Source organism: Gossypium raimondii, chromosome 5 (assembly GCF_025698545.1).
Source record: "Gossypium raimondii isolate GPD5lz chromosome 5, ASM2569854v1, whole genome shotgun sequence".
NCBI lineage: Eukaryota > Viridiplantae > Streptophyta > Magnoliopsida > Malvales > Malvaceae > Gossypium > Gossypium raimondii.
This window is the reverse complement of record NC_068569.1, coordinates 8,677,017-8,697,995: the sequence shown is the minus strand read 5'-3', so window position 1 is coordinate 8,697,995 and position 20,979 is coordinate 8,677,017. Positions and strand designations below refer to the sequence as shown.

Below are 20,979 nucleotides of genomic sequence, written 5' to 3'. Positions count from 1 at the left end.
TCGTTAAAAATTAATGTTTTAATCAACATTTTCATTAAAAAATTATTTGATTGTTTTAAAATATTAATAACTAAATTTAACTCGAAAATAAAATAAAAATAATAAAATATATAAACATTGAAGGATAAATTTATTATAGCTAATTTAATTGATGTGATATTTTAATAAGCTTTTGTGTTGGTAAAAGTTGAGATTTTGAGAAGTATTGTTTTATAGACTGTTTTGATAAGTCTTGGTTAGATAATTGAATAATTTTTATATTATTTTACATAATATTTCCTAAAACAACAGAAAAGTAAAAATCACATAATATATTTTAAAAACAAAACAATCATAAAATAATATATATTTAAAAATCATAAAAGTTCAAAGTAAAATTTTAAAATTTTGAAAATGAAAATCACTTTTCAATTTTTCTAATAGTTTAAAATTATATTTTTATTAAAAAAGTTTATTTTATGATTTTTTGAAAGTTTCAATATTTTTTGAAAAAAATATTTTTAAAATATTTTACATTTTCATATTTTAGATATTTCTCTTTTCACGCAGTTAAAATAGGTGACATGGGATTTTGAATAAAAAATAATAATGACACATATTAGTATTTCATTGGGATTTTATAATTTTATCTCTTATTTTCTCGACAATTTCCATGTGTAAGTCTACTCACGCATCTATATCAGCCATCTCACCGGCATATTCCACCAATGTTAGTAAATTGGAGTAATTCGAAAAGTAGTGGGATTAGTTTGTATAGGGACTAAATTCACATAAAACGAATACTACAGGGATTATTATCAGAATTTAACAAAAAATTTAAATAATTACCAAAACCATTCAGAGTCGGTTCGACCCATGCGCGTATCCTCTTTGGTCGGGTCATTAAACTCTTTATTCTCGCCGGTGCAAGGAAATCTCGGATCAAAGGTTTAGGGTTTTTCTTTCGTTTCCTTACTATTGTTTTTTTTTTTTTGCGGCAGTTGATTTGAACATGTAAGGCGCCATCCCTGAGTATTAAATTTAACAAAAGTTTTTTTTTTTTTGTTGTTGATGATTTCCTAATCTCGAATCCTGGAAGCTTTTGCAGTAATGGCGGTGGACGTTCCTAACACGCCTGAGACGAGTATTACGGGCGCGCCAGGGGAGGACGTCCAAGTCTCTCCTTGCTGTCAAGTGGTAAGTTACGCTTTCATTTTAGAGAAGCACGTTTTACAGTATTTATTTCCATAATTCTTCTTTCCTTTTTCTCGGTTTTCTTTTTCCTTATTTATTTTCTTTTCTAGTGGAAAAATAAATATTTGAAGGTAGAAAAGGGGCGAATGTGTCTTAAGCAAGCAGTGCGCCTACTCGAAAAAGAATGTGATAATATTCAAGCCCAGAATTTGAAACTCAAGAAAGGTAAGTATAATGCCACTCTATGTAATGTAACATCCCTTGTTTCATTTTTTGTGTTTGTTTAGGGTTGGATTTTATATTTAATGCTTAATTATAGTAGAAGTTTGAGGATTTAGCTGAAACATATGTCGGTTTTGGAATTAAACAATTGCCTGCAGTAAAAGGGTGTGCTTCATATAGGAAAGGATTAGAGATTCAATTTCAATTGTCCTTCAATTTTTGTTCTCCTAATTGGTTTGTTCCCCTAATTGGTAACTTTGCCCTTTGTAGCATATGAAGATGAGCAGGCACGAGCTGAGGTGGAGAAAGAGGGCAAAAAAACGGAACTGGCTTTAAGAGGCTCATTAGAGAATGAGTTATCTGCTCTGAAGTCTGAGATATCCAACTTACAGCAAAAAGGTGATTCAGATGTTGAGCATAAATTTGAAGAAATAAAGCTTCTTGAAGCTAGTCTTTCGGACAGGGAGAAAGAAATAAGCTGGCTCAAGGAGCTTGTTGAGAAAGAGAAGAAGAGGGCAGATCTGGAAAAGAAGAAAGCTGCTGAAGCTGAAAAACATGCAGACATTGTGAAGAGTAAGGCTGGTGAAGAACGAAGGCTTGCTGATATGGAACGAAAGAAGGCTGAGGATTATAGAACACAATTGGAGGCATTAAGAGAAGAAGTTAGAGAAGCAAAGTCCAAATTGGTTTTTGAGAAGTCAAAGTTTGATGAAGCAACTAAGCAGCTACAGGAAGAAACAAGGAAGGTGGTTGAAGAAAGAAAAGGTGCTGATTCGGAGATGGCTAAAGCAAAGGAGCAGAGGAAGTTTGTCGAAAAATCTAAGAAAGCTGTTGAAGATAGAAAATGTGCTGATCTGGAGATGGCTAAAGCACAGGAGGAGAGGAAGGTTGCAGAAGAGATGAAGAAGAAGGCTGTTGAAGAAAGAAAATGTGCTGATTTGGAGATTGCTAAAGCACAGGAGCAAAGGAAGACTGCAGAAGAATTGAAGAAGAAGGCTGTTGAAGAAAGAAAATGTGCTGATTTGGAGATTGCTAAAGCACAGGAGAAGAGGAAGACTGCAGAAGAATTGAAGAAGAAGGCTGTTGAAGAAAGAAAATGTGCTGATTTGGAGATTGCTAAAGCACAGGAGAAGAGGAAGACTGCAGAAGAATTGAAGAAGAAGGTTGTTGAAGAAAGAAAACATGCTGCTTTGGAGATGGCTAAAGCACAGGAGCAGAGGAAGATTGCAGAAGAGTCGAAGAAGAAGGTTGTTGAAGAAAGAAAACATGTGGCTTTGGAGATGGCTAAAGCACAGGAGCAGAAGAAGATTGCAGAAGAGATTAAGAAGAAGGCAGTTGAAGAAAGAAAACATGCTGATTTACAGATGGCTGAAGCGGAGGCGCAAAGGAAGATTGCAGAAGAAACCAAGAAGAAGGCTGTTGAAGCAAGAAAATGTGCCGATTTTGAGATCGCTAAAGCGGAAGCAACTAAGAAGAAAGCTGTAGAAGAAAAGTTGCTTGCTGACAATATGACCAAACAGCTGGAAGAGGCTAGAAGAAGGAATGAAGACCTAGCGAAGAAGTTACGTGGCTCAAGAGATTTGGGGAAGGATCCTTTTGACCAAGCAGATAGAAATATTGGTGCTGCAGCTGCAAAAATACAGAAGACTGCGGAAATGGGGGTGTTGAATGTAGAAGACGATAAGTATAGGGCAGTTTTTGAATCTTTGCAATTTGAGAAGGCTGAGAAAGAGAAGGCTATTAGTGAGAAAAAGCCAGCAGATTCAAAGATGAGGAAAGCACAAAATAAAAGAAAGCTTGTAGAAGTGAACACTAAGAAGGCTAAGGAAGGAAAACATTGTGGCGATCATATGTTGAAGCAGTTAGAAGATGTTAGGCTTAAGATTAATGAACTGCAGAAGCAAATGCATGAACTCTCATCTGCTAGAAATATGGTTGACAAGTTGGTTGCTTCTTCTGCCAAATGTATTAGTGCTGAAGTAGAAGTAAAGCTTTTGAAAAAACAACTGAAATTTCAAAAGAAAAGAGTAAAGCATGCAATAGATGTGGCTAGGTTGGAAAAAGGCCATAGCAATCTCTTGCAGCAAGAACTAGGTTGCATGAAGCTTGAGTTAATTCAATTTTTGAACCGCTTGGATGCGCTAGATAAATGTTTCTCAACCCCTTCTGAAGGTATAGATGAGATGGGAAAGGTTAGTTTCTCATTCATATGCATATATCTGTCTTCTTTTTCTGTTGCAGTTTCTATATTTTCTTGCCTTGAAATGTCATTGTTTTCCTGATTGATTATCATAGTGATGTAATTCGCTTTTGAAAAGTAGCATACAGGTTTTGGCGTTTGATACTATACTTTGCTACTGGTTGATTTTTCTCAGACAGAAGGTTACCTGATGGCTCTTTAGTGTTATTGAACTGGTGGGTAGAGAACAAGTTCGCTTTCAGTGCTACTTTAATTTCTGGGCTGTTTGAATGCATTTGCACACCAGATTTGTGATTCTCTGTAACTCCCATAAGTGCTTGGTAATCTAATTTCCCCAGTCTGGGATAAACTGAAGAGAAGGCAAAATAGAACATTCTCAAAGGAAGGGTGGGAAAGAGAGCAGAAGAAGTAATGGGGAGAGAGAGAGAGAAGAGGGGCTTTTGTGGGAGGGAACAGAGAAAGAGCTTTAGTCCTTCTAAGTGTTCCTTGTATATTTTATCTCACTTGGTCACTTATATTTTATGAATCTAAATTCTACCTTTTAATACTTACCTACAAAGAACAAAATTTTCTCTTGGCTTTAGTTACGTTTTTTTTAGGGTTTCAGTCTGCAATGCATAAGGTTGTTCACTTAACATGTACAACTTTTGGTCTTCTTTTATTTGTTATTATTTCTGACAGAGATTCTGATCATGTTTGTACGTGGGATTGTTTGATATGCTTTGCAGGGTGGAGATTTTGGCAGTATGCAACGGTCAAAGTTGAAAAAGACTTTATGCAGCCTAAACTTACGTCAAAAATGTCTTCAAACTGAACACCAACTGCTGAAGTCTAGGTGCATGGATACACCTCCATTCAATCCTCTTCTGGAAACAGTTCAACATGATACACATTTGCATCATATGCAAGGAGGGGACGGTACTGAAACCTTAACAGGTATTACTTCTAAATTGGAGTCTCTGCTTGGAGGCTCTAATCGAAAAATGTTACAGAGTTCTGCAATAAGTTCCAGTACAGCATCTTTTTCTGATAGACAGTTGGTGGGCTCACAGGAAAGGGGTGCTTTTTCTGTTACCACATCAGCAAAACTGAGTGAAGAAAACTTAAATTTACAACCAACTATTTCAAGTATGTCTGGAGGAGTTGCAAAAACTAGGGGCAATGAAAATCTTGCTGTGGTTGATGAAAATAATATGAGAAGTTCTCTTCCTGTTGGTCTTCTTGGAGGAGTTCATCACGGTATTAAAAAAAGGAAAATGATACTTGATGCTGTTGAATCTATTGATCAATTTTGCTGTGAGAGTAAGCAGTTGCATCTACAGCTTGAGGAGAAGCTATCTGTTTTGCATCGTATGGTAGGACAAATGGACAAACCCAGAGAGGATGCAAAACATGTTAGACCTGACCTGCAAGATATTGCTTATCCTGTGCATGATAGGTTTCATAAGAAGAGAAAAACATATCATGAAGAGACAGTAGCTATGGAGCAATCTTGTGATGGTCTGCAGATGAAGCACATACAAAGTTGCCCTGAACAATTGTTCAACCCTGACGTAATTGACCCCAAAATTATGGTTGGTTTTGAGGAGGTAATGAACAAAAACTATATGAAATTGCTGGATTTGGACAATGCTGCTGAGGAGGAATATTATAGGATTGCAGTAGAAATGCCCATATCACCTACACTTCCTGAGATAGAATTTCCTGGCATTGAAACATTTGAGGCAAACCAGTTTAGACGTTTACAGGATGAGGTTTGTGAAAGATTCTCTCATGAAAATGAAAATTTTGCATCTTCTGACAGTGGTGGTGTTAAGAATGCCGAGAATGTTTCCAACAATTTGCAGTGTAATAGGGTGGGCACTTCACCTAAATTATTACATCATGAGAACGAGTGTTCTTATTGTTCTTTTGACATTCCAAGGAGTAATGAGAATGGTTTATGCAGTACAATGCCAGCTGAAAGAGCCTTTTTAAGCCACTCCCGAAACTCTGGAGTAGTAGTGGAGATGTCAGTTATTCCTAGTTCAAGTGATAGACTGGCAGGCATTCCATTTGAAAGTGAAACTAGATCAACAATTGAAAGTATCCCGAAATATTGTATTGTGTTCTCTAACATCAAGGATGATAGCAGTGTATCTAGGATTGTTTGTGCAACTAAAACTTGTATGGCTCATTGCTCTTTACCTGCTCAGACAGAGTTTGTTGTGCATAGAATTTTACAAGCTCTTAAACAGGAAGAACAGCTTTCATCCAAGTGAGTGTGTTAGTGTTATCAAGATATGCCAAATTGTCTGATTTGAGGACTGTCCATGAGTACTTTATTTCTCTTGTCATTTTATTCAGTCATGCTGAGAATTTCTTTCTAGAATTTAATGGTTTCTTATTTCAGGGAGAAGGCGTGTACATTTTTCTCACTGGTACTTCTCAACTTCTGTAAAGCTACTTCGGGGAAGTGCTCTCTTATTAGGGATTTCATTCCCTGCTTAAATCTGTTTGCCAAACATATAATTGAAGGTACCTCCAAAACTTTTATTCTAGGTTATCACTGGATTTGTTGTATCTGTACTAGCTCTTATAATTTTTCATTTCCATTTTCGCTTTATTTAACTGCTGTTTTTGGTGCAGTGGTATCTGATGCTGAGCCTAGAAGTGTATTGTCTGAATTATGTTTGGGAGATCTGCTTAGTGTAATTGAGGGTTTTCTTATAGAGGGGAGAGTTATTTCATGTACTAATCTGTCTTCTGAGACTTCTGTTGAATATGAGTCGGGAATACATGTTACCGTTGATGGTTTGGATGTAATATTTTCATATGAAGCTGCTTCAGCTGACCTGTTGGTGGGAGGTAGCATTATATTGGGTTCAATATGTACAGCTGCTGGCTCTGTTAGCTTTTTGTGTGAGGCTGTGTACAACATTTTCCGGATGCATAGGTATGATACCTCGGTGGTTCTGATTATTCTTCATGTCTTTGCTTATGTGGGTGGCGATAAACTTTTCACATTAAGAAACTACAGTTTGACAATGACTGTATTAAAATCTGTAGTCATGTTCCTTGAAAGGGAACGTGCATCAGTAGCTACGTCAACTCTTCCGTTGGTGGATGATGTTCAACCTCAGTTCCCTGCATGTGTTGGCTGCCCATTTTCTAAGGATGCCCTTTCTGTAGATACTGTTGTTTCATTACTCTTTGCAAAGCTTCAAAATTTTGCCCGGTCAGGCTTTTTGTGTCAAGATCTAACATCCAATTCATCAAATTCAAGTTCCAGATCCACTGAGGATGAAGCTGAACAGAATTTGACCTGTGTCCTTGATATTAATTGTGAGGTTCCCTGTTGTTTAAACATGTACAGTTCAACATGTAAAAACTCAGGATCAGTTGGCACTGGGACTTTGTGTGACATCAGTGATGTCTTATCGTTAATGGAGCTGCTTGCATGCAATATGGTATGTATTTCATATGTTTTTAGCAAGTGATACTCTTTTAGCTGCTTTTGATGCAACTGGTATTTTTTTTACCTTTTGCTTTGGAAAGACAAGGACTGCAAAAGTAGTGTTTGGCTATTACTTTCCAATGGCTGAAGCAAAACTTTTAGAGCTTTCAGCCTTTAATTCTTTGATAAATAAAAGCCTGAAGAGACGTCTAATATTTGGTTTTGGGTTATGCTTTATAATAGTGAAATTTCATTATCTTTTGTACTAAGTTACCTACTTCTCTTTTTGTTATCTTGAAAACAGAGCTGGGACTGGACATGCAGGAAAATCATTTCTCAGCTGTGGAGCATGTTGGAGTCATCTTTCATTGGGAACCTTAGTGTTGCTATTGTTATTCTTCTCGGTCAACTTGGGAGGTATGCTTGCGTTTAATTTTTCCTTTTCTCATATATCTTAAAACTTTTCCTTTCTTTGGTTTATAGTCATTATTATTTCTGCCTTGAGGAAACTTTAGTGTTCTAACTTTGGGCAGGAGCACCATTTATCCTATAATGATGTTGGTAGGAACCCAATGCAGAAAAAACAAATTACTTGGATTTAGCTTTTAGCTAGATAGAATTAGACTTTAGAAGTTGAGAGAAAAACGGTTGCAGATGAAGACCAACTGACATGGGAGAGTGCTTGAAACTTGAGCTAAAAGAAAAGACTTTCGTTTACTGCAATTAATTATAGAACCCGGATTAATTCAATGATAACTTTGATTTAATTTGGAATCTACATTCATCGGCATCAAAGCTGGATATAGCAGATTTAAGAAAGGGTTGAGTCTATTGCTAAATACTGGTGAAAACTTATTATGAGATGACTTAAAATTTAATCAAACTGGAAAATGCATTAATCAGAGAACAACCTGACTGAACTGGAACTTGATATTGGAAGTACTAAGTTCGTCTGCATTCTGAATCTGATGGTAGAAGCTTTTTCTAGTGATTTTAAGTTACTGCAGTTGTTTAAACTTCATAGATCATCTTGGAGATACGGGCTTCAAATCCTGGGACATGTGGGGTGGGCTTAATGGGATGGGAGACAGTGCTACCTCCCGTTGTAAAGCTTAAAAATCTCTTGTAAGAAAAAAGGCAAGAATATGTTAATATGGGGAGAAAATCTCTTGTTGTACCCAGGCTGATAACTTGATGTGCCATGATATCTCATTAAGCTGTAGATGCTGTGTAAAACTGAGGAAGTTCATCCCATCAATGATGTCTGTTTTTTCAGGCTTGGAGTTGATGCTGTTGGATATGAAGATAAAGAGGTTGAAAACTTGAGAGCCAAGTTATCTGCTTTCTTGTGGCAGGAGACTACTATTAGAGCAGGTCTTCCCATCCAGCTTGCATCCGTTTCTGCTTTGCTTGGACTTGTATCCCTTGATTTTAAGAAAGCTAGTCTGGAGAATGGTAATCTTCCAGGCATGTCAGGTCAATGTGTGCCTGCAGATCTTTTAAGAAACTGGTTTCTTCAGTTGACTGAAGAGCAGCGATCAATGTCAATTAGGCTTTTTTTCCAGGCTGTTGACTGAGATAGTTGTGGTTGCAGGGGAAAGTTTCAAATTAGGATACATGTAAGAAATTTTGGTAACACTATAGTATTTGAGAAATCAAAGTAGTTGTGGGACTTTGCTGCGCAAGTGCATCCTACAGATATGATTTTGATATGGTTGAAATAAAATATGGGAATTGGGGGTTTGTGGAACTTGACTCTGGGTTTTGCTGCTAAATTTTTATTTTTTGTCAATTCACCTAAAAATAAATGAAAAAATAGTCAAATTAATATTTGTTGATATGGTATACATGTGAATTATTTGACATGAATATTTTAATGATTTTTAATAGTGTTTAATTTTTTAAAATTTATAATATTTTGAATTTTTAAATTTTTAAGAATTAGTTAAATGTTGATATGTCAGTTAAATTTTCCATTTATTTTGAAGGTTTAAAAGAAGAAAATAAATAAATACTGAGTAGAAACGTTATCCATATATGTTGGGTTTGATATCGACAATTTAAAATTATATATACTTATCTTAATTTCATTAAATTAAAAATATGAATAAAATTTCTAACTAATTTTTCCTAGAGTTACATATGTTTATTTTTATATATGAATGATTTAAGTTGTTCCTTTTTAGAACTTATGTTCTTTGAAGTATATTATATTAATCTTACATAATTTTGTTTAAAATGTTAAACATTAACAATTTATATATTTTAGTATTTACATTAATTTTTATATGATATAAAGTAAATAATATGTTATAATTAAGGCTTAATTTTGAAAGTAAAACTCGATCATTATTGTAACCGTAGTGTATATCATGAGCATGTTTAACATATACAATTACAAATAACACTAAATAAAAATATGAAAAATAAAATAAATTCAGAAAAGAAAACGTTTAAATTAAAATACACGTTCAAAATGTAAGAATCGAAATAGTTCTTTCGTAGAAAGATTTGTAAGTCCATATTATTTCCTTATTTGTCTTTCTTCGACGCATTTCCCTCTGGAGCGACGCTCCCTCCTCCTGCATCTAACACGAGCCTATTTTCACTTCGGCCACCGCTTGTTCCACGAAGTGAATCCCAGCCACCGCCTTTAAATACTCCTGCCGCCGTCAAGCACCCTAGTATAACTCCAATTCATTCGGTAAATCCTCCCTCCAAAACCCCTAAAAACCCCTCTCTGCCCCTTTTTATATATCTTGCCCATCCTAATCCTTTAGAAACCGCTGTTATTTGTCTCTCTCCGAACACCAATGACTTCATCTCCTGCCCAAGACGATGCGCTGAAGAAACTTGAATACCTCTCCCTCGTCTCCAAGGTCAGCTCCGAACTCGAGAGCCATGTAGGGTTTTCCGACAAGGTTTTGGCCGAATTCATCACCGACATGGGCCGCCACTCCGAGACCGTTGACGAATTCGATGTCAAGCTGAAAGAAAACGGGGCCGAGTTACCTGATTACTTCGTCCGTACACTTCTTACTATCATCCACGCTATTCTGCCTCCAAAACCCAAGGCTGAGAAGGAATCCAAGAAGGCAATCGCCGGTGACGGTAAGAAATCTAAATTTAAAGCTTTAGCGATTGCAGATGATAAAGATAGAGCAAAAGAACTTGAGAAGGAAATTGAAATGGAGACACGAGACCTAAAAAAAGTAGAGGGTAGGGATAGGGACAGAGGCAGAGACAGATATAGGAGGGATAGCGATAGGGTCAGAGATATAGATAGAGATAAAGATAGGAGTAGGCATAGAGATAGATATACGGAGGATGCTGATGATGATAGGATGGATTATGGCAGTCGGGGAAGAAATAGGGATCGAACCCGACATAATAGAGATGGTGATGAGGATAATAGGGATTATAGGAATAGGGGCAGGATCAGGGACCGGGATAATGTGGAAGGTGATGAAGGTGGGGATAAGAGGAGTAATGGAAGGTACAAGGATAATGAGCCTGAGTTGTATAAGGTATACCAGGGGAGAGTTTCGAGAGTGATGGATTCAGGTTGTTTTGTGCAGTTGAATGATTTAAGGGGAAAGGAGGGTTTGGTTCATGTTTCCCAGATGGCTAGTAGGAGGATTGCCAATGCAAAAGATGTTGTGAAACGGGATCAGGACGTTTATGTGAAGGTAATTTCAGTTTCAGGTCAGAAGTTGAGTTTGTCTATGAGGGATGTTGATCAGAATACTGGTAAGGACTTGCTTCCGTTGAAGAAAACTTCGGATGATTATTCTCTTAGGATTAATCCTTCAGGGGGGAAAGAGGGGCCCGTGATGAGAACTGGCCTTTCAGGGATTAGGATTGTTGAGGATGAGGATACTGCCCCTTCACGTAGGCCATTGAAGAGAATGAGTTCGCCAGAGAGGTGGGAAGCCAAACAATTGATTGCTTCTGGTGTTCTGAGACTAGATGAGTATCCCATGTATGATGAAGACGGAGATGGAATGCTTTATGAAGAGGAAGGTGCTGAGGAAGAACTTGAGATTGAAATGAATGAGGATGAACCTGCCTTTTTGCAAGGGCAGACTAGGTACTCTGTGGATCTCTCACCAGTAAAAATATTTAAGAATCCAGAAGGGTCCTTGAGTCGCGCTGCTGCTCTCCAGTCTGCACTTATTAAGGAACGGAGAGAAGTTCGGGAGCAGCAGCAGAGGACAATGCTTGATTCAATTCCCAAGGATCTTAATCGTCCTTGGGAAGACCCAATGCCAGAGACAGGTGAGAGGCATCTTGCGCAGGAGCTTAGAGGTGTTGGATTGTCAGCATATGATATGCCTGAATGGAAGAAGGATGCTTATGGTAAAGCTTTGACTTTTGGGCAGAGGTCTAAACTTTCCATCCAAGAGCAGAGGCAGAGCTTGCCCATTTATAAACTGAAAAAAGAGCTTGTTCAGGCTGTGCATGATAATCAGGTACTCGTGGTCATTGGTGAGACTGGTTCGGGTAAGACTACCCAGGTAACCCAGTATCTTGCTGAGGCTGGGTACACAACAAAGGGTAAGATTGGATGCACTCAACCTCGAAGGGTGGCTGCAATGTCTGTCGCGAAGAGGGTAGCTGAGGAATTTGGTTGTCGGCTAGGGGAGGAAGTTGGCTATGCTATTCGTTTTGAAGATTGCACTGGACCGGATACTGTCATAAAATACATGACTGATGGTATGCTTCTTAGGGAGATTTTGATTGACGAGGATCTCTCTCAGTACTCTGTCATTATGCTTGATGAAGCTCATGAGCGAACGATTCACACTGATGTCCTTTTTGGATTACTGAAGCAACTTCTGAGACGGAGAGCCGATCTTCGTCTGATTGTTACGTCTGCTACACTGGATGCAGAGAAGTTTTCGGGGTATTTCTTTGACTGCAGTATTTTCAGCATTCCTGGTAGAACATTTCCTGTAGAGATACTCTATACAAAACAGCCTGAAAGCGACTACCTAGATGCCGCTCTTATAACAGTCCTACAGATACACTTGACTGAACCTGAAGGTGACATTCTTCTCTTCTTGACTGGTCAGGAGGAAATTGATTTTGCATGCCAGTCTCTTTATGAGAGGATGAAAGGTCTAGGTAAAAATGTTCCTGAATTGATTATTTTACCGGTTTATAGTGCCCTTCCTAGTGAGATGCAGTCTAGGATTTTTGATCCTGCCCCTCCTGGGAAAAGGAAGGTGGTAGTGGCAACCAATATTGCTGAGGCTTCTTTAACTATAGATGGAATATTCTATGTGGTTGATCCTGGTTTTGCAAAACAAAATGTCTACAATCCGAAGCAAGGGCTTGATTCCCTGGTCATAACACCAATTTCACAAGCATCGGCCAAACAACGTGCTGGGCGTGCTGGGCGTACTGGACCTGGAAAATGCTACCGCTTGTATACTGAGAGTGCATATCGAAATGAGATGTCCCCTACATCGATTCCAGAGATCCAAAGGATTAACCTTGGCATGACAACACTAACAATGAAAGCAATGGGCATAAATGATCTCCTTTCTTTTGATTTTATGGATCCACCTGCACCACAAGCTCTCCTTTCTGCCATGGAGCAATTATACAGTCTAGGAGCTCTAGATGAGGAGGGACTTTTGACTAAATTGGGTAGAAAAATGGCAGAATTTCCTCTTGATCCACCACTATCGAAGATGTTACTGGCTAGTGTGGACCTCGGGTGTAGTGATGAGATATTGACAATTATTGCAATGATCCAAACTGGTAACATCTTCTACAGGCCAAGGGAAAAGCAAGCTCAAGCTGATCAGAAGAGGGCCAAGTTTTTCCAGCCTGAGGGAGACCATTTGACTCTACTTGCTGTGTATGAGGCTTGGAAAGCTAAGAACTTTTCTGGGCCTTGGTGTTTTGAAAATTTTGTTCAGTCTCGATCTTTACGGAGGGCACAGGATGTTAGAAAACAGCTTCTAAGCATCATGGATAAGTAAGTTCTAGCTTTTAGTTTTATACTAATCTTTTGCAAATTTTATCTGATCTTTCGTATTTTTCATGTCTGAGCTTTTATGGTTTTAAGATTTTAATTGTGTCCTACACTGTTAATTTTAGTATGTATTTGAGCTTACGCTTTATGGTTATCTCTAGTAGAATATATCCTCACTAATTTTTTATATGATTATTACAACGGTGATGAGCACTAGCTCGGGTGCTTTACAAGTTGATAAATACTGAATGTTGGTTGAACTTAATCAGCTAGCAAATTTCTCAACAACCTGCTTTTCTAGTTTCTTACTTTTTGGCGCTGTAGTAAGGATTGTCAATGGGTCTTTAGGAGAATGCAAAGCTAATTGTGAATGTCTCTGTTCTTTGTATATGCCTTTTATTTCTTTTGCATCATTCTGGTAGTCTTTTTAGTAGTAAGGTTCACATGTTCTACATTTAGCATCAACCAGCCAGTCTTTCTCTCTCTCTCAGTTCATTAGTTTTAAACCTGTTGTGTTCACTACTAGTACGAGGCTTAATACCCCTCCTAACATGCTAAAAGTTTATACTTGGTCTTTTAGGTTCTGACCCGAAAGTGGATGCTTTTTCAGGTACAAACTGGACGTAGTGAGTGCAGGAAAGAACTTTATGAAGATCAGGAAAGCTATCACAGCAGGGTTCTTCTTCCATGCTGCAAGGAAGGACCCACAGGAAGGATATAGAACAGTGGTGGAGAACCAGCCTGTTTATATTCACCCAAGTAGTGCCCTTTTCCAGAGACAGCCGGACTGGGTGATCTACCATGAACTGGTAATGACTACAAAGGAGTACATGCGAGAGGTGACAGTGATAGATCCCAAATGGCTGGTTGAACTTGCGCCTAGATTCTTCAAACAGGCAGATCCCAGCAAGATGAGCAAGCGCAAGCGTCAAGAACGTATTGAGCCTCTTTATGATAGATATCATGAACCTAATTCTTGGCGTCTCAGTAAACGACGAGCCTGATCTGCTTCACTTTTCTACTTCCTCTGTAATTTTTTTCTTCGTATAAGATAAATTTTGTTGATTTATGCAATCTTTTGATTCTATTTTCTTACTTTCACTTAAAGTTGTACACTGACTAGTTTTTTATAAGGTTATAACACTGACCGATTTTAGATGAGCTCAAAGGCTAGGAACCTTGATGTTTGAAGTGAAAAGAAAGCGAGCAGCTTGATTTGAATTGAAATTTTTGATAAAAACGTCTGTTCATGACAAGTTTCTACATGGTTAATAACAACATTGACTGTCTTTCATTTCTTTAAAAGAATTATAATAATTTTTTAGTACTTCAGTTCCACTTCCATATATAAATTTATGGAAGCCATTTTAGTTTTCACTTCCATTTTCCTCTAGTTTACTGGTCTCTCAATACTAACCGATGTATCAGCATACATATCATAATAAGAAATGGGTTATATATTTTTGCATAACCTTTACTTGTCAACCGGTCCCCATCAACTATTTTATCATATTCTCCATGGCGTTTCTTATCCGTAGCAGAAAGATCATGAAGCAATACCGGAATACTCTGTTCATGTTTGAAGAAGTCACGAGGATCAACCATGGTTTTGACTTGCACTAGCCTCGTAATTTTTCCTCCCATAAACCAAACCCTTTGCTACAAAGTCTGTCTGTACTATACTTGGATTGCTACCAATGTCAAGATCCCTGTAGTTGACATATGCTTCCCTTGAAGACTTTGACACAAATGGTGTCATTCTTTTGTAAAAATTTCTCATCAAATGCTGGGTTCCATCATCATACCATATCTTAAAAATGTGGGAAGGGAGTTTCAGATTCCCAAATCCCATCCAGCTTTCCTCCATAAGGATTCCACAACATAAAAATCCTCTCTGATTCAACCATCATCTTCCATATGGATTCTAAGCCCTCTCTAGTAATGGGTTGTTTCACGTAATCAGATTCGCATTTGGAAAACGTTTACCCATTCTGTGGCCTGCGTAGCAAAACCTCTATGGAAGTTCCTCTAGGAAAGCCTGGATAGAAGACGGTGGATTCCATCCAACTCATCCTCTGCAATCTTTGGGCTGCAACCCCAATCTGGGGAAGTTGTCGCTCGCTATTTCAGTAAGTCTGCTTGTTGGTTCCACTAAGAAGCCTAAAAATGAAACTCGAATTGTCTTTTCCACTCCCTCATGACTTCCATTAACAACTTGTATCATCACCCTTATGAATAGATCTTCGCGCAACTTCTGGGCAACTTGTTGCCATTGATAAACAGTATCTGTTGAGGCCCGGTTTAAGGTTCTTGGTACATTGAAGACCCAGTTTGATCTTCCATGAAAGGATTACTCCAAAACTACCTCCACCTCCACCTCTAATGTCCCAAAACAAATCCTCCCCCATGGATTCTCTGTTCAGGATTGTACCATTCACGTCAACCAATCGCGCATCGAATATGTTATCCACAGCGAGACCGTATTTTCTCATCAAGTTCCCGTACCCACCTCCAGAAAAGTGTTCCCCAACTCCAAGAGTCGGATAGGCCCCGGCCGGAAAGCCATAGGAAACGGTTTTCTAGGCGATCCTATAGTAAAGTTCGCCAATGGTTGCTCCAGCTTCAACCCATGCAGTCTTGTTGGAAACATCAAACATCTATAGTAACTGAACGGAGATTGAACATGTCAAGCACAACGAAAGGGATCTCAGAAACGTAAGAGAGGCCCTCATAATCATGGCCACCGCTTCCGATTCTAATCTGCAGGCCCTGGCTTTTGGCACAAATAACAGTGGCTTGGACGTGCGATTCCTGCATGGTAGTTACAATAGCTAGAGGCTTTGGTGTTGAAAACCTAAGGTTTTTAGCATATGCTTGCAGAATAGTTGGAAATGATGCATTTGAGGGCTTATAAATGGCACCCCAAACTGGGTTTGAAGGCTGTGTTGAATTGAGTCACAAGAAACTAAAACTAAAACAAATGAAATACGCGAGCAATATTGTTAAGCGTTAGAAATGATAAAGTTATGTTCATAGTATACTATACTTGATATTTTTCTTCCACTGCCTCGTATAAACCTTAACACGATTTGGGCTATGATAACAAAAGCTCACCACTTATTTCCGGTTCTATTAATATTGGCTGTTTTAATTTCATTAGGTTTACAAGTCATAAATAATTAAATTGCAGTGAAAATGATCTAAATTGAGTTCGATATAGGCATGGTTGTACATTAAAGTATGTATCCTTAGATACATGCATTATGCCTATGTGTTTTTCCATAATACATTTTCAATTATACATTAGGTATACATTACCAAAAATAAAAAATTATGTTATGTATACATTATGTCACAAGGTGCTTATTAATGTCGTTTAGAGAGGCAAAAACGCTTCAATTGGTGGAGTGTTAGTATAAGACGTGAGAATAATTATAGAACTTACCTAAGAGCGGGAGAACTTGTACAATCAACTTGAGGCTTATAACACACTTATATTTGCAACCATATATATATATATATGACTCAATAGATAGCTTGCCATTCTAGTTGGCTAGGCACTTATTTACCCAAAGCGTACAAAAATTATTATACAATGTTTTTGTTAGTAACGTAGGATTATTAACATTGTTAACCACATGGATATTTTAATTTATTTTATTAAAATAAAAAATTAAAATATTCTCAAATATTTTATAATTTTTAATTGAATTAATATTCAATTAATTCATAACACCGATTTAATCAAGAATTTAAATAATAGTATAAATAAACTAAACTGATATGTCCATTTGCGAAAATGTATATATATATACTTTGTATACATGTACATTTATCATTGAAATATTTAATTGCTGTGCACGGATTTTAAAATGGCAAAAAAAACTTAAATTGTTATTAAAATAATTATATAACAAAGATTTATTTTTAACTTTTAAATCACAGATAGAATATATAAAATCAAAGTAAAAAGAATGTAAACTTTATATTCATATAAATTTCATAACGAGATATTTAAAAGGATCTGTTATTTTATCAAAAATTAGAAATAAAAATATTAGCATTTAAAAATTAAATCAAGAAAATAATTAAATGTAAATTAGATAAAGCAAAACTAAATACACATTGACAAATATATATTACTTAAGATATTTAAAATTGCATGCAATTTTTAAATTATATTTTTATTATTCAATTTTATTTCATTAATTGAGTCTTTTATCTACTACAATGAATAGTAAGTTGTATATATTTATTTATTAATTTAAAATAATTTTTAAGATTTGTAATGCTTAACAAATATAATGATTCATATATATATATATATATATATATATGAAAGCTTGATTTTAGTTTTATTTATGAAATTATAATTATTGTAAAAATCATATATGTTATTTTTATATACAATATTAATTTAACAAAACAAATACTTAAGTACGTATTTTTCTTTCTTATAGATTAATACTAATATATACCAAATATGTATTTATTCATGTTAAAAATTATCGTTATTATATAAATCTATACCTATTGTAAATTTTAAATAATTTAATTAATCAATATAGAAAAAGTAAAAGAATATACATATCATATATATTTTTTGATTTCTTAAAGTATCTACGGGAGCGAACCCAATAAGTAATCCTCCACATTCTGTAAGTTCATTAAGGGGTAGATGCTTAAGGCATACTTTGTCATTTTTAAAAATAATATTACCATATTTTACTCTTGATTAATTATATTCATCTGAAACCATTTAAACTAACCTAAAAAATCTACAAACTAAAACTTTTTTAAGTTTTTTAAAAAATAAAAAAGTTTATTTACATTGTTAATATATATTATTAGAGATAAATTCAATTAAATTTATTCAGACAATATTCTTTTTAAAAATTTAAATTCACTGTTAATAATTAAAATTTAATAAGGATGAATATCGTAAATTTGATTTCAAAAATAATTGAAAGAGGGATTAAATTATGAACATGGGCCAACTTCCTTTAGTTTAATGCCAAATATAAAAAATTGCTGAAGGAACTAATATGTGTATATTGAGAAAGAAATCTGGCATATTTTTTACTGTACCAAGCATTTTTTAACTCTTATTTTCTTTTCATTTTTCCACTACGCATATATCGTTATTTGAGGTTGAAAGCTGTATTTATACGTATGATCCGGAAAGACAAGATGAAATTCAATTTAGGAGGACTGATATAGCAATGAATTCACAAGCGAAGTGACGTACCATATAATCCGGGTGTTTTTTTTTTTTTTTTTTTAACTTGCAAATATAAGAAAAAAGCAGCTACATTATCACTTTGACTTAATTAAAAAGACGGAAATGGCGGAATACTTTGTTCATTTTTGAAGAAATTATGAGGGTCTATCTTGGCCTTAACCTCTGCCAATCTCTGGAAATTCCCCTTGAAATACTTAGCCCCATATACTTTTGCAGCCTCAAAATCTGTATTATTGCTGCCTATATCAAGGTCCCTGTAATTGAGGAATACCTCCCTTGGTTTAGTCGATACGTATGGAGCCATCTCAGCGTACAATTTTCTCATTAACTCCACGTATTTTTTGGTGGCTTCACTGCTCCCTTCCGACCAGTGCGCAGTGTACTGAACTAAATAAAGGGTTCCAGCTCTATGTGCGAATGCTGTTTCGGATTCTGAAATCTCAGCCATTCGCCCACCGTAAGGGCTCATTTGCATCCACATGTTCCCTATCTCCATCATCACCTTCCACAGGGTTTCCAAACCTGCCTTGGGCATCACGTTTTTCAGGTAATCAGATTTGGTTTTGAAGAACACTTTGTTTGGCACTCTGTTCAGTAAAACGTCGGTGGATGTTCCATTAGGGAAACCGGCCCAGTAAAGGGTGGATTCGATCCAACTCATTTCTGTACAGTCTTTTCTTTGTAAACCCAATTCGGGGAAGCTCGCATTCACCAATGGAAGAAGCCTGTTAGTTCGTCCGAGATAATGGCCAATGAAGGAAACTCGAACAGTGCTGTTGCCATTGCCAGTTCCAGCAACGGTTACTGGCATGATTCGAATAAAAATATCTTTATCGAGTTTATGGGAAACTTGAAGCCATTTATGAACAAGAACGGTTGCACCTTGCTCTAAAGTCTTTGCCACCTGGAAAACAGTAACTTTAGGAGGGACCCGAACCAGCTTGATCTTCCATGAGAGAATGATTCCGAAGCTAGTTCCACCGCCGCCTCTGATGGCCCAAAACACATCCTCTCCCATGGACTTTCTATTAAGGATTCTCCCCTTAGCATTGATCAATTGAGCGTCCACGACGTTATCTATTGAAAGGCCGAACTTTCTTAGCATGTTACCGTAGCCACCACCAGTGAAATGGCCACCAATTCCTAGAGTAGTGCATACACCAGCAGGGAAAGCATGGACCTTGCTTTTCTCTGCAATTCGATAGTAGAGTTCACCGGTAGTCGCCCCTGCCTGAACCCATGCAGTCTCGGTTTTCATATCGATCTTTATAGACCGAAGATTAGAAAGATCAATAATGACAAATGGGACGGAGGAGCTGAAAGAGAGACCTTCGTAATCATGTCCGCCGCTTCGGATTCTCACTTGCAAACCCGATTCCTTGGCACAAATAACAGCAGCTTGAACATGAGATTCATGCAGAGCAGCAACGATGGCCATGGGTTTGTGAGTAGCATTGGCCTGCGTTAGAACTCTAAGATTGTAAGTATGGAGCTCGTAAACAGATTGAAAGGAAGGATGGGTGGGAGTGTATATGGCTTTAGCGATTGGCTTAGAAGGGTTGCGATAGTGCTTGGGAAGGCATTGGAGAAAATTATCAACAACTGAATTAGGGTAAGATTTAGATGTTACCAATGAAATCGAAAACAAAATGATAGAAACAAGGATGGGTAAACCTCTCATTTTTTTTTTTTTGCTGCAAAATCAACTTTGATTCAGCTGACTCGATTCTGCACTGTCCTTCCTATATGTGCTGTATTTATAGAAAATTAATACATTGCCGTGGATTTATTATTAAATTTGTTCGCATTATTTTTTGCCACAAAATTTGTTCTAAATTTACTATATAATTAATACATTAATTCAGGGTCAGACTTTTCTTTTTTATATAGATTATTAGTAGTACGGTATTTTATATTTTTAAAACATTTTATTATGTTTGTTTAGAAATAGAATCCTAAACCCCATATTAACCTCTACAAATCAATGCAAATATTTTTTATAATAATTATCTAATGTTCTGAATTAGGTACAAAATGAATCATCAACCACATTACCATTACTAATGACATGAGGGGAAATAAGAAGATAAACACGTAGCATATTTTCAATGGTTGAACCAAAAATTATAATGGAAGAATTAGGGATGAAAATGGAATGAGGCGGGGTGAATAATGCAAAATCCACTACCGCTCTACTTCAATTTAATTTTTTCTCATTCTTTTTAAAATCAAGTAAATATTAAAACATGATTCTTCAAATAAAATATTTAATCATAAAACATATGATTTTTTCTATATTACATATTTACCCTTTTAATAGTTTATATATACAAGGATAAAACCATAATTTTATATAATGGAGTGAGTCAAGGCAAGGCATGCAATTATCAAAGCCGCTTCATATCTATTATCCAAAAGAAAAAAATCCACCCTATCCCATATCCACTTTTCAAACAAAAACTTCTACTCCGAAATGAATCGGTTTGAAATCTATGAGACAGTTAGGATTTTATCATCCCTAGAAAAAACAGTGTAGGTGTGAAGATGAAATAAAAAATAGGAAAATGAAATTGTAAGTTTTAATAAGGTACTAATTCTTTGAAGTTTATGATGCCCGAAACTCTTCTATTTTCCATTTAGTCTATTATACGTTGAAATTGCAACGTTACCCACAGTGAAATAAATGGAGTTTTCTAACTTGAAAATAAAGTTAAAAATTT

The 20,979-nt window shown here is 36.3% G+C and overlaps 4 protein-coding genes across 4 annotated transcripts; 2 read left to right on the top strand and 2 right to left on the bottom strand.

Moving 5' to 3' along the window:
* Nucleotides 1–836: 836 nt before the first annotated feature.
* LOC105768196 (uncharacterized) lies at nucleotides 837–8,781 on the top strand. Its single transcript, XM_052631175.1, has 9 exons — nucleotides 837–927; nucleotides 1,088–1,176; nucleotides 1,284–1,398; nucleotides 1,666–3,587; nucleotides 4,324–5,852; nucleotides 5,988–6,112; nucleotides 6,224–7,044; nucleotides 7,336–7,448; nucleotides 8,308–8,781. The coding sequence occupies exons 2-9, from the start codon at nucleotides 1,090–1,092 to the stop codon at nucleotides 8,606–8,608; spliced, it is 5,013 nt and encodes a 1,670-aa protein (XP_052487135.1). The 5' UTR covers nucleotides 837–927; nucleotides 1,088–1,089; the 3' UTR covers nucleotides 8,609–8,781.
* Nucleotides 8,782–9,524: 743 nt separating this feature from the next.
* LOC105768197 (probable pre-mRNA-splicing factor ATP-dependent RNA helicase DEAH5) lies at nucleotides 9,525–14,178 on the top strand. The gene is made up of 2 exons (XM_012587978.2): nucleotides 9,525–13,020; nucleotides 13,628–14,178. Exons 1-2 carry the CDS (start codon nucleotides 9,845–9,847, stop codon nucleotides 14,019–14,021), a joined length of 3,570 nt encoding a protein of 1,189 aa, XP_012443432.1. The 5' UTR covers nucleotides 9,525–9,844; the 3' UTR covers nucleotides 14,022–14,178.
* A 234-nt stretch (nucleotides 14,179–14,412) lies between these two features.
* LOC105766778 (berberine bridge enzyme-like 4) lies at nucleotides 14,413–15,963 on the bottom strand (the record flags this gene model as incomplete). The annotated part of the gene is given in 6 exon segments (XM_012586351.2): nucleotides 14,413–14,644; nucleotides 14,646–14,834; nucleotides 14,836–15,094; nucleotides 15,097–15,344; nucleotides 15,346–15,674; nucleotides 15,676–15,963. Coding segments are annotated over 6 exon segments (1,545 nt in total), but the record flags the coding sequence as incomplete, so codon positions are not given.
* Nucleotides 15,964–18,280: 2,317 nt separating this feature from the next.
* Nucleotides 18,281–20,034, bottom strand: LOC105766011 (berberine bridge enzyme-like 17). Its single transcript, XM_012585309.2, has one exon. It carries the CDS (start codon nucleotides 19,938–19,940, stop codon nucleotides 18,348–18,350), a length of 1,593 nt encoding a protein of 530 aa, XP_012440763.1. The 5' UTR covers nucleotides 19,941–20,034; the 3' UTR covers nucleotides 18,281–18,347.
* Nucleotides 20,035–20,979: the final 945 nt, after the last annotated feature.